At 39.8% G+C, this 14,160-nt stretch overlaps 1 protein-coding gene across 1 annotated transcript in view; it reads left to right on the top strand.

The window, feature by feature from the left end:
• Positions 1 to 838: 838 nt before the first annotated feature.
• nt5c1aa (5'-nucleotidase, cytosolic IAa) overlaps positions 839 to 14,160 on the top strand; it is a 28,375-nt gene continuing 15,053 nt past the window's right edge. Inside the window, exons 1-4 of the mRNA XM_042077526.1 lie at positions 839 to 1,321; positions 4,525 to 4,569; positions 8,466 to 8,633; positions 12,626 to 12,755. Coding sequence (XP_041933460.1) covers positions 1,175 to 1,321; positions 4,525 to 4,569; positions 8,466 to 8,633; positions 12,626 to 12,755 — 490 coding nt within the window. The 5' untranslated portion in view covers positions 839 to 1,174. The remainder of the gene's footprint in view (positions 1,322 to 4,524; positions 4,570 to 8,465; positions 8,634 to 12,625; positions 12,756 to 14,160) is intronic.

Here is a 14,160-nt window from a genome sequence, read left to right as displayed (position 1 = left end):
GAGCCATCTACCGGTTGTTTGGGTTGTTGCAGCGTCTCACTGGAAAAATACAAATTAAAGTCGCGTGATACCGCGTGATCCCACGCGCGGACCGCGAGTGAAGCTGGCCAAGTCGAAGCACTGCCCACTGTAGGACAGGTGGCAATGCTAATCCATGTTTTTCCTTTTCACAACAGCAGTGAAACTGCCGTTTCAGGACTGCTAGAATGTAAGGGTATTAAAAGCAACTGACTGCATTCCTGATAATGCAGTTATGTGCACCACAAATATAAGGGTTTTTTGTCCTTCCTGCATATATTTCTACAGCCTTGGCTATGTTAGTATAAAAACATGAATTCTGAAATAAGATATTTCACACTTTAACTCAGAAAACCCAGTTGATAGTTAACTGCTTAATGTAGAATGCTGTAACAAGCTGTAACAAGAGCCATTCTTGCACTAAAGAAACACCTCTGTAGCGCTGGTCATCCTTAGGCATTAATGCGCATTAATATTCAAATGTCACTGGACACTGTAACATAACATTGATAGAGGGAGGGCATAAGTGATTCAGAGGCAGGGCTATTATTGGCAGTAGGTTCCTGGGTGACTTTGTGGAAGCCACTTAAAACCAAGCAATAATTCTATAAGTGACAGATGATATCACATCAAAGCTGTGTGCGTGTGCACAGAAATTATGCAGAGAAAGCAGTGGAGAAATGAACCGAAACAGTGAATGACATTGAAGCAGTGAAAGATAGAAAGCAGTGAAGGAGAGCCGTGACAGAGAGGGAGGGATTAGAGGGAAGGGGGAGGGGGAACACATCAACAGCACGTCATCACAGGCAGCAGACTGCAGGAGAGCAGATAGAGAGCAACAGAGGAGAGGATTCAGCACCACAGACACCAGCTCAGAGACAAGCAGAGGTGGACCTGTACAAGCCCTTTGCACACACTCAGAGATCACCTGAGAACAGAGCAACAACACAAGCCTGCCTGAACACTCAGGAGTGTGGGAGAGTGGGAGGGCGTGTATCAGTGGACCAAGCACACAATTTGTGACGGGACTTTATTGGAGAGCAGAGGATTTCTGTGTCATACTACAGCGACTGTGTGCTTGTGTGTGTATGTGGACGTGTCAGTGTGTGTGACAATACCAGGCAGGAGTTCTGCTGGATGAGCATAGCTGGGCGAGATGAGTTTGGACCCTGTGCAGGTCATGAAAGGCCAGGAGCCCACAGCAATCCCAACCCCCACCACTTCTAATGGCGACAGCAAAGGATCATGGGATAGCAGCAAGGATGTTTATGAGCACATAGGTTCTACCAAGAAACCAAGATCAGTGAGTGTCTATATATTACCTGTCCTCTATATTATTGCTGTCTGTCTGTCTCACCTGTGTCAGTGCGTGCACCTGCACATGTGGCATTTGAGCTTGTGTAATGCCATGAAGGAATATGTCATACTGCCCCCCACCATCTGTGTGTGAGCTTATGCCTCTCCTGCTGTGCTGATTTCATATATCCATATATTTGCTGCCTCTCCCCACTGCTCTTTTTCTCTAACTCTAGTTTATGCTATTTTTCTTGTGTTATGCCATTTTTTTGCCCGTCACATTGAGATTCAAGATCCATAAAATGTTAAGTGTAAAGGTGCACAACATAATCTATTAAACATGAGATACAGATGAGAGATGGACGTTAAAGAAAGAGAGAAATAAAATATTTAATTGAAAAACATCTAATTTTATTTATCCATTTAAATATATCTCTGATTTTAAATGTGACAACACGGCAAGGCCATTTTCATGCTGGCATACTCTATTGTAAATACAACATCAATGATTAGGTATCCCCAAAAGACAGCACACTACAATCTGTAATAATATTTACATTGCTTCTTGTTGCAGTCATCCATCAAATACTTTGCCATGTCATAACCCAACTGACTTCAGATTGAAACACAAATGTTTGCTTTGTGTGAACACAGAGCTTCTATAGATTATGATATAGAAAACTCAGTGAAAGAATAACTTCAGAGAGGTTGGAGGAATGGTCTAGGAGGTGTGTAAAACTCAGTACAACAGGCTGCTGGTCGACGCTATGCTATGTATGCTCCTCTCTTTGCCATGTGCCTTGTGTTCTGAACTGACTCCAAATGTTGCTGGCCTTTTCCCGCTCCTAAAATAACCACTCACCATACACACAACACACTCACACACACATTTAGCCCACTCATATTTACACTATCTGACGTCATTCTCGGTTCTCTCCTTTCCCAAGGCCCACAGCTAAAACTATTTTCTTTTCAGTAACTGTTAAGTGTCACTGTACTGTTAAAACTGTATAAAAAATACCAGAAAAATGTTGTCGGACAATCCTTTCACTCTTTTAATGGAAAGTTCCTTAAGTGTGAAAATATTCTTTATTTGTAGAAAACTTTTAAAGATTTGGTACATCTCCGATATGGGTTCTGCGTTACATTGGGATTGAAAGTATAACTTTTTTGTTTACTGGCTCACCTGCACTTTCAATAGCTATGGTGTATAGATGCGTACAGATGATAAAACACACAGCACAACACAAAATGCAGCATTCGGCATATTAATCACAGAGCCCATCTGCAGGGAAGAAGCAGGTCAAATCTGTAATATTTGACCGCAGCTTCTGGACCACTTGTGATAATTGTAACAGGCCTACTTTGACAGCATTAAGTATAAATGTGAATTGTCAAGATCTGATCTTGGCAAATAATCAGAATTGAACAATGAAGCTTAATGGACGTAGCGTGTAGAAGAACGGGAGAAGGTGTTGATTGATAGATAGATAGATAGATAGATACTTTATTGATCCCCAAGGGGAAATTGAAGTCATTGTAAGTCATGTGGCAAATGTTTCTAAAAGCGCGCTTAAAGAGTTTTTTTCTTTTTACCTTAAAATAACAATTCCAAAAGCATTTTGATGGCACATACACTCTTAATATGGCGCTTCAGCCACACTCTGAGCGGGGCCGTATTGAGCAAATTGCGGGACCACATCAAACAAATTGCTTGAAGCAGGTATGAACACTGAACCCCTCCCACCACTAGTACTGTAGGCTCGTAGTTGGAGTTGAAGATGACAATAAAGATGACAATAAATGTCTGATCATGAAAAGTTGCCGATTCCTCAGTTGATGTTTGTAAGCCAAGTAATTCAAGTTGTCAGCAGTTTAGCCGGTGGGTTAGTTAATGTTATGCCAAACCACAACAAATGTTTGATCTGAATGTGTTATTTACTTCCATAGCAACAAGTTCTGAAGAATATCGGTTATTAAGTGATGATGCAATAATGGGATAATAAATCGGAAGTCTTTCCTATTTTTTCTGCTATTCAGAGTAGGCTTTAAGAAAATGGTCTCAGTGTTACTCTTGGTTGGATCATCTGGCTGCATAGCTACAGTATTTACTCAATTTTGTTTTACTCTTACTAAAACGGAGGTGATCGTGACAAGTGTACAAGCTAGCACGCTACTCCCTCCCCCTCCCTCCCATGCAATTGAAACTCTCCTAAACGCGCATCTCGTCGGCGATTGGCTGGAACAGTTTGTTATGTTTGGCACAAGTTGGACCAAGTTGTTTTTGTTGCCATTTTTGGAGCCTGTGCTGTCCACAGAGACCAGACCAGACATGGCACAGGCAGCTAGCGGATGGGGAGGTGATGTTTCCTGTATGTAACAAAAAAATGTTTTAGCTTAAAAACCGCGTAACATCGCTTTAAAATAGAAAAAATAGAGCACCTTTAAAATAGAAAAAAGACTCCACTAAAGTGCTATTACAGTTTGCCCTGTTTTTCTCAGTCAATTTTATAAACAGTATAAATAATTCCAACAGCACTCATCTGCTGAAAATTACTAATCATTGTGAATTACATCTGCTTGGATCCTACTGATTGCTGCTAGTTATTATACTGTATTTCATTTCTTTTTTAGTTATTGTGTGTTTAAGTAATCTTCTTGTTCTTAGAGCTGCATGGTGCAATAGGCTTTTCTGTGGTGCGTTTAGTTGCTAATTTTCCAAAATTAAAAACGTGACAATATGAAGCTTTAGTGTTTGTGCATATGTAACTCAAATGTAAGGACTCACATTTGATAGTGATACTACCAAGGTAGTTGCTATCGTGGTTAGCAACTATGCTTTTGGGAAAAGGACCCCTGATTGTGTGTCTGTAGTATATCTGTCCCTGTTATGCTAATAGTAATTTTAATCTTGTTGAACGGAAATGCCCAGAGCTAAAATCACAGTTAAGTGGGGGCAGTGGTAGTATAGTGGTTAAGGAACTGAGCTATCAAGCAGTAGCTAGAAAAGTTGAGGGGTTCAGTTCCTGGATGCCACTGAGCAAGGTGCTCTGGGGAAACTAAACCTTGTTTTAATTGACATGTGTAAATCACTTTGGATAAAAGCATCAGCCAAATGAAAAAGTAGGTTAATCAGTGTCACATTTCTTATGTGTAAAAATGTCTTGCTCACATTCTTTTGAATTTGATCAAAATTCTCCATCTGTGAAGGCGCCGGTGAGACGTGCCAGGAAGGTGGAAGGAGGCATTTTCTTTGTAAGTATGACAAATGATTACTAACCCCATCTGTATGTGTCTTCACTGACAACTAGCTAACCTACACTTCTGATGATCAGTGACCAAATGTGGTGCTGTGAAAGATTCAATTGATTCATCTATGAACCGGGGCTCTTGTTACATCATGGTTGAATTAAATCTGTTAACAAAATTCCATCAGTATCCTAATTTTATCCTCACATCCCCATATTATTCATTCACAACCATGTATGAATACTGAACTTAGGGGCAGCCGTGGCCTACTGGTTAGGGCTTCGGGCGTGTAACCGAAGGGTTGCCAGTTTGATCGCCGACCAGTAGGAAAAAAGTGGGTGGGGGAAGTGGATGAGCACTGCTCTCCCATGCCAACATCCACGGCTGAAGTGCCCTTGAGCAAGGCACCTAACCCCTCACTGCTCCCGAGCGCCGCTGTAGCAGGCTGTAGTGTATTCTTCACCTCACTGTGTGCTCATTGTGTGCTTCACCTCACTGTGTGTTCACTGTATGCTCTGTGTGCTTCACTAAGTCACGGATTGGGATAAATGATTGGGATTGAGACCAAGTTTCTCTCACGGGATCAAAAGAGTATCTATACTTATTCTTACTTATACAAACTTATAGCATAGCCATTCTGTGCAGTGTATAGAGAATCTATTTAGTCTTAATTCTCCCATCTACATCCTGATGGACTTCAACATAATGTTGAAGTTCAGTGCTGTCAGCAACCCATGCTTTTAACATCACAACATGAACACTATTATGTACGAAAGGTCAGAGAATAAGTTTAGTGTCACAGTCTCTATGATATCTATGACAGTCTGCTGTCTGTGTCTGCTGTCTGCTTCCTTAAAGGTTGTCATTCCTAAAAGGTTGTCTCTGCAGCAGAATGCTAAACCATGTCCTCTGGCTTGCTGAGATTAACAATATATTCAAATACAAATAATAAATACATATCTGTAGTACATCATTTGTGCCTTTCTGTTCGCTCAGCAGCACTATACCATCTTTTTTAGCTATCCATTCTCTTTGTCAATCCTCTAGCTAACTCTTTCCCCAAAAAAAGGCTCCCTATATCCAAGCAACATCCTCCCCTCTGCTTTTCAGAGAGACATTGGTGGCGTGAAGTGCCCCTTGTAGCATGCCACACTCATACCCCCACCAGCCGTTTAAATGTGATCCATGGGAGGAGCTGTGACTTGTCACTTTCCCCTTAGCTCTCATCTTACAGGCACGTTTCTGTGTCACATGTCTGGCAATCCCCAGACCATGTTCTCTCAGCGATGAAGGGGAAGGTTGAGGAGGGGTGTTCTGGGGTGTGGGGAGTAGGTGCGGAGATGGTGTTTGAGAGAATGTGTCACATTGCACGTACTGTACAACACCACCCAGGTGCCTTTAGACAAATGTTTTTCTCAAACATAATTAATAAATTAATTCTTTGTACTGAGTTATGGTTTGTAAATGTTTATGGTTATTGTTGCTTTGAAGCTATGCTTTTCTTTCTATTATTAATGTCATTATCATTGTTATAAATATTAGTTTATTATGATGACTTAAACATATATTAAAACTTAAAACTGCTAATTTCAATGCTAATGTAATGTTTACTTTTGTAAATCGTTTTGGATAAAATCATCTTCTAAGTCAACATAAACATGAACATTTACTATTTCCCATTTCTGTCTCTATTAACTTAGTAATTCTCTAAAATTACAGTTACGATTGATTTTATTTAACTATAATCAACAAAATCAGTCACAAATAATCCTGAAATTCCATTACTGTTTTGTTGAAAGATTGTGATGATAATATAAAATTACCATCCACAATGGCAATGGTGTGAAATCCTTGAATTTGTGTAAATCAGAGAAATCACAAGATCGATTTTGCATTTCAAAGGATGGTATTAACTAGCCTGGTAAAACCAGACTAATTCAATTTGTGAGGAGAGTCTGGCCTCTCATAATTGAGAAATGTTTCCAACTCTAGTGGTATTCCAACTGTAGCTAGGCTACTACAAATGCCATAGCCTACCTGAATATTGTTTATGACCCTGTCCATCCCAAAAAAATATTTTTGTTTTTTATATTGTACTTCCAGACTTCGAGCGTTCACTTGACGACAACAAACTGGCAACGTTGCCTATCTTAAGTTTCAACTTTGAAAAGCTTAGTTCACCTGATGCCAGTCTACGGAGCCCAGGAGGTGTCGTTGCAGGATTTTTATGTGTATTGAGATAATGTGCGCTCATTTTAGTAAATTGTGCACTCATTTTAGTAAATAGTGGTCTCGTTTTACTATTGTGTCCACAATTTTGTATATTGTGTGCTCATTTTAGTAAATCGTGTGCACGTTTTTCTAAATAGTGCGCTCATTTTACTAAATTGTGCTCTCAATTTAGTAAATCGTGCACACATTTTACTAAATTGTGTGTACGTTTTACTAAATTGCGCGGTCAATTTACAACAATTAAGCCACATAGTCCATTGTTTTATAGCCATATCTGGATAATAGAGAGATTTTGTGTAAAAGCTTCCAGTATGATTTCTTTGGGGGGTGGGTGAATTGTGTGATTACAATAATGCATGAAACATTAACTCGCACCTGCTTTCTATCACCAACAGAGAAGCTACAAAACTTAAAATATGATTGTGGTTATCAGGGACTGAAAACAGAATGATTTACACCCATTATTCTCTGTTGACTTGCTCATGGAGTATTTATCACACATAAATCACACAGATATCACATGAAAGAGCAGAACCTGAGCTTTCCCATGATATTAGCGGCTAGGTGTTGTGATAAACGGTTCATTCATCTCCACATCCATTACTTTCGGTGGTACTGTATATCTCACAAACACCTTGGTCAAAACATAGCAAACCATGTATCAAAATAAACAGCAATTCTTTCCGGATCCCAACCCGACTCTCTCTCCCACTCACTTCCTGTCATTCTCCACTATCCTGTCACATTGAAAAGGCATAAAAGCCCCCAAAAATATAAAAAAAGATTCTACATGTTATGAAACTTTGGGTTGAAATTCTAATATATTTTAATAGCAGCCCAAAATAATGAACTTGCTTTCCAAATTAAAGAATCAAAAGTTGGTCATGACATGCACAGATCAACTGTGCTTTTGAATAGATATTTCTACCAGCATGCTTCAGGTGGTATGGATGCAGCACAAAGTAGTTTTCCCTAATATAAAGGCTGACCTAAGATATATGCAAGCATGATCACATCATACTTTCCCAGATATTGTGTGCCACCCCAAGATTTGCAATGGCGTCCCCTGGCAAAATGTTCTGCTGGTGCCACTAATCCCTGGTGGTTATTCATAATTTCCCCCATACTTTGCTTTCCCTGTAAGAATGTAAAAAACTTCAATAATGCAGTGCCTTGCCTTTAAATGTGTAGTGGAAAGTCCTGCGTGTGTAATATTTACCTCTGGAGACAAGACAACCATGGTGAAATGTGAAGTAAATGCATTGGATTACTGTGCTGCTGAATTGGAAGAACTAGTATTCTTAGTAGGCTTGAAAGAGGATCGAAAGTGTTTAGGAGAGATATATGAAAATCAGGGATAGTTCTGGATGGAAAGGCTGTCGATATTGCCTATATTGTCATATAATTTAAATACACTTCTGGTCTACAGTTTCAGTAAGTTTCCAGACTCTGATCCCGTCATGTCTGGTGATGTGAAGATGCTGCATTTTTTACTTCTTTGGAAATGTAATAGCCTACAGTATAATTGAGGCTGAGGTGTGATAATATACAACATTATTGGCAAATGAGTGTTTTATCATTTTAATTCATACATAAGGATGTATTATATTGTTTTCAGTCATGTTAAACTATGTCCATCTTTATTCTATGTTCAATTCCTTACGCCTCAGCCCAAACCAGAGAATGCAGTGACTATTGCAGTGTCATCACGGGTGCTCTTCCGCACAGAGAAAGAGCAAAAGGTGTTTGACCAGATGGGAGTGGAAGAGTATCTGCGATATCAAATGGAGCATGAGAATGAGCCTTTTGCCCCGGGGCCTGCATTCCCATTTGTCAAGGTCAACCACACATAAACACACACACATGTACATACACACATACACGCACACACGCACACACACACACACACGCACACACACACACACACGCACACACACACACACACACACACACACACACACACACACACACACACACACACAATTATCTATTAAGCCTAGGGTTCGGATTAGGATCTCAAATATATATAAATTATACATTGACTATTATACATGTTTTTATCAATTATTTCATGAAATGTGTGATACATGCAATAAAGTCTGATATACTAATATAAAACCTATAGATCAGACAAAGAGTACAGCTAGCATCAGAACAATAGGCTACTGTATAAATAGTCTGCAATCCTGTTAACTCAACTTCTAACGGTGATGATGAACATTGCTCTCTGCAAAAATCCTGTCAAATTGTAATGTAAGTGCCAGCCACAAACAAAACTTGGTGGTTGTTATGTCATAGAATTCTACTCAAAACAGTAGAATACTAATCTAAAAAAACCTGAACTAGAGTCACTATGTTGCTAAAACCTAGGGATAGACATGTGTTTGTGTCTTGCACAATTGCTCACTATGCTTTTTGCAATCCAAGCAATAATTTCAGCAATACAGTGTTGCACAATACCATAAGAAATCTCGAAATGTCAGAATTCGGTATCGTAACTCATTTAGAATCCATCATTTACGGCAGTTTCATATGTCTAATTTTCAACGTAAGCATGGAATGAGTAGCCTAAACATTAGCTTCTTTCATGCAGCTTGGCAGTATTGGTAACACTTTATTTTAATGTTTCGCTGTTACAGTGTACTTACCTAATTAGGTACAGTGGTACAACCTGTGTAACAACATGGACTATCAGGTACTATCATTGTACTTGCATAATGTATTTGTGGGTACCTACATATAGTTGGTACATTGTAATACTGAGTGCTTTTACAAAACTTTGCCAATTTGCCTACATTTTTATCAGAGGCAAAGAGCTGACCTGAGACCTGCTGGATGGGGTAAATCGGGTCATGATAGATTTGATATACAAAGCATGCTTAGCTCCAGTCAAGGCCTCATTGTCTTCAGTGTACATGTAACCTTGTTACTCTTTGATACAGTGGAATAAACTGGAACAGGTCTTATCTTGGAACAGGTCTACTAATTCACATGTACTGTCTGGTGTAACAGCAGACACGTTTCAACACATCAATTACAGGATGCATAACATCATTGACAGGATGTATATATGTAGATGTAAGTACTTAACTGGTACACTTTATTTTAATGGGTTTATTCCACTGTATCAAAAGAGTAATAAATGTGTACCAACACAGTTGATACATGTACTACAGTATGTAGGGTAATGGCAGACATGTTCCAAGACACCAATGACACAACATACATGTAATATGTAATTGTAAGTACTTAACTGGTACACTTCATTTTAATGGCACTTTATCAAAGAGTTTTCAGTTCAGTTTATGCCACTGTATCAAAGAGAAATAAGTGTACCAACACAGTTGATATATGTACTATGTAGTGAATTAGTAGACCTGTTCCAAGACATCGAAGACATAACATACATGTCATATGTACATGTAAGTAATTAACTGGTACACTTAATAGGTTTATTCCACTGTATCAAAGAGTAACAAGGTTGTAGCAGCACAGCTGTTACATGTACACTGAAGACAATGAGGCCTTGACTGGAGCTAAGAATGCTTTGTATATCAAATCTATTATGACCAGATTTACCCCATCCAGCAGGTCTCAGGTCAGCTCTTTGCCTCTGATGAAAATTTAGGCAAATTGGCAAAGTTTTGTAAAAGCACTCAGTATTACAATGTAACAACTATATGTAGGTACCCACAAATACATAATGCAAGTACAATGATAGTACCTGATAGTACATGTTGTTACACAGGTTGTACCACTGTACCTAATTAGGTAGGTACACTGTAACAGCGACACATTAAAATAAAGTGTTACCGCAGTATTCATTGCCAGTGCTTCACACCAAAAAACTTTGACTGGAACAAGAAGGGGCTTGAAGGAATAAACTAAATAGACAGTTTTAATGTATAGCCCTCTCAAAATGTCAAGTAAAATCTATACATATTTATAGCTAGCTGAAATGTTGTTGGTGTGTGATGTGGTTCTCTAGGCTAAATCATTATGTAGTTTTTGCAGCGGCTCTACTTTAGTTGTAAATGCTACATCAAGTGATCCAGGTGTGTAGTGGCAATGACAGATGCAATTCTAAGTCAGTGTACCATCAAAATGATTGGATGAAGCGGTTATTGTAAAAAACTACATAATGCTTTCATCTGTAAACTACAAGCTTAATTACTTACTGTAATCACTGTGATTGAAATAATATTTCTGTCATGTTTTTCTTATGGTCTATAGTTTTATGTGTCTATAGTTTTCTGTGTTACTTCATAAAAGTTTTGTTGTATGTAACTTAATGCACTATATTTTGTGTTCCTGTTAAACAACTAATATGGTTTCTGCCCATTGATAGCATTGGATAAGATAAAGACATGTGCATTGAGATGTAATGAGAAGGTAGTAACATGAGGTTACTGGTCCAAGGTTACATGAGGTTACTGGTCCAAGGATCCAGTCATCAAGAACACTTGAAGAACACACCTACAATTAAAACAGGTCAAAAGTGGAATCCACGGGAAGCAGTGAAGCATGCTCAAGGTGCACTGCAACATCGGAATATTGTTGGGCAGGTGCAGAATGGAAGAGCTGGGCTTGGACTTGGTACCAGTTGGCAAGCGTGGGGCAAGTCCACAGCACAGGAGAAGAGACAGATGGTGACCAGCTTTGTTTGCGAACATGAAGAGCAATCTAGACGTTCAACAGTGGTATCTCAAGTGAAGCAAGGGCAATGGACGAACTGGCGTGGTGTTGAGAAGAGAAAGATCACCTAACAAAGGAGCTATGGGCCATGGATGCTAACCACATTACATTTATTATAGGAGCCATTTATGATGCTCTTCCAACTCCACAGAACCTCAGTCAATGGGGGAAGATGCTGTAAGCTATGTATGGATCATGGCTCTTTATAGTGTATTCTTTCTGGTTTTAAAACTAGCAAGCACACACAAGACCAATGGAGATAAGTGCTAGAGGCTTTGTAGAAAAGTCAGCCACAACACTTCTGCTAGACTTTGGTATTCGAGGACGGTCACTGAAAGGAGCTGTAAAACAGTTATTAGAGGCTGCTGAAAAAGCAAGCCAATGGCTATGGCTCAGGCGCTCACAGACTACTTGGGGTCATGTTGTAGCCTGAATTGAATTTGTTGTTTTGTAGTTGTAGTTATTGGTTGTTGGTTGCTTGTTGTTTGTTCCTGGTTTGGTTCTTTTCTCTGGGTGACTAGGCTTCTAGCTTTGCTTAGAGCCCGCATCAACGGGGCATAAGCACTTGCTAGTGAAGCGTACAGAGGCTGCTTTGTTGATGGTTTTGTGTTGTCTGGTTTGGTTCGTTGCCAGTATTTGTTGGTAGAGGACCCATCATGAGTGAGGAGGGGGGTGAGTTTGGGAAGCCAGACACCACTGTAGAGCCTTCTGGAGGTGTTGTGGGCCTATGGGCCTAGTTCAATGAAACGCCTATGAAGAAAGGTGCCTGCTTGATAACCTCAGTGAAATGCTCTTGAGGGCTGTTCTGTTGGTGAGGTTTGTGTTTAGTGATTTGTTAGTGATTGGTTTTGATGGTAAATAGGCTTGGTTGTAGATTGGCCGCTGTGTAAATCCCCTACCTATAGCACGAGGAATTGAACTCTCCTGTAATTCTTTGCATGGTGACACAACTGAAGACAAGACCAGCCATTTCTTAGTTTATAGTCACTGCAGATGGTTTTAGTTATACAGTGACAAAAGTAATATGAGCGGATATAAGTACAGCAGGTTGAATAAATTGTTGAGTATAGGACACAGTGCTGTATACAAAACCATTCTTATTGACTATATTACGTCACTCCATTTGTCTGACTAGGCCCTGGATGCCGTGAATACTAAGCTGCGTGAGCTTTATCCTGAAAGTGAAGAACTCTTCGACATTGTCCTGGTCACCTATAACCATGCCCATGTGGGAATTAGACTCATCAACACCATCAATTACCACAGTAAGTACACACTCATACACAGACACACACACACTTATTTCAAAGCCATTAAGGGACCTCTCTTTCTCACTCTCTCTCTGCACCCCCCCCCCCCCCCCCCCAACACACACACACACACACACACACACATACACCACAAACACACACACATACACACACACGATACAGTGTGCACATACTTTTGATCTCAAACCCTGACAACATTCTGACAACGAAGCTTTGTGATCCCATGATTGGTTTTATGGCAGTGTGGGCCCCAAGTACCTTTCTTTGTGTCAATCTGTTTTTGTGTCTGCTTAATTGTACTGTAGAGTTTAACATGGTTTTGTAACCATGTTTTGGAAGTTAAATGACATCTTAAGCCAGTGCTGTAGTTTGAACTAGTTTGTATTTAGCTCCATTCTTCTTGTTGTGTTTGGCCACATTCCTATTTAATGTTGCTGTAAGCTAATTACTATTTTACATATTGTGGATTTATTGGCCTAAGTACGAAAGTCTTAAAAACAAACAAATTAGACTACCCGCAGTGCCTCAAAATAAAAGAATTATGTGTGGACCGGTTGTATACAGTTGGCTATCTCCTCCCTCAAAGCCGCATGTCTTTAGCATAATGAATAGAACAAATAATAAAAGGGTGTTTACACTATCCTCTCAGTGTGGTGACTTAGATTTGTACTCTACATTTAATGTAATTTAAGTACTTTTAAAGTGGTGTAACAAGCAGTGTATAATTATGACCGCCGCTAGTGAAGGTAGTGAAGCGGTCATATAGGGATTGTCAAAGTTTTTTTTTTTTTTCCCCGTCATCTACTTCCTGAATTTTTGGTCAACGATACCCGGGACACCGAACCACCGGGGCACATGAAATTTGGTGGGTATGTAGCCCCACTAGACTTTTACGGAAAATTTTTGTTTCGTCCCCGGGAGCCACTCCCCCCCCCCCCCCCGTGATGGGTCCCCCGAACCGCAAAAAAGCCGTTTTTCCTAAATAACTACCTGAACCGTGACACTGAGGATGAAGAATCTTTTATGGTATGTTGGTCTCAAGGGCCCACATCAACCTGGCCCATAATCACTCATTTGTGATTTGCACCCCCCCGGTAAAAAATGTTAAGATTCAGTTAAGATGTTCAGAACTGCACCAAATTGTATGTGTATGATTGACCTGGCATTCTCTGGGGGTATGCCAAGTTTCGTAGAATTTCATCCATGGAGGGGTTTTAGGTTTAAAATTAGGTTATGTGTACATTTAGTGACTGTACACTCATTGGCCTGTAGATGGCGGTGCACACATATACACATGCACACACACACACAGGCACCCACATACTATCGGTATTAGAACGGCCGATACATAATTACAAATTCAGTAGGATTAAAAGAAAGCCAAAATACATATTCATCA

The sequence above is a fragment of the Alosa sapidissima genome, chromosome 21 (genome assembly GCF_018492685.1).
Source record: "Alosa sapidissima isolate fAloSap1 chromosome 21, fAloSap1.pri, whole genome shotgun sequence".
Lineage (NCBI taxonomy): Eukaryota > Metazoa > Chordata > Actinopteri > Clupeiformes > Clupeidae > Alosa > Alosa sapidissima.
This window is presented reverse-complemented; position numbering and strand designations above follow the sequence as displayed.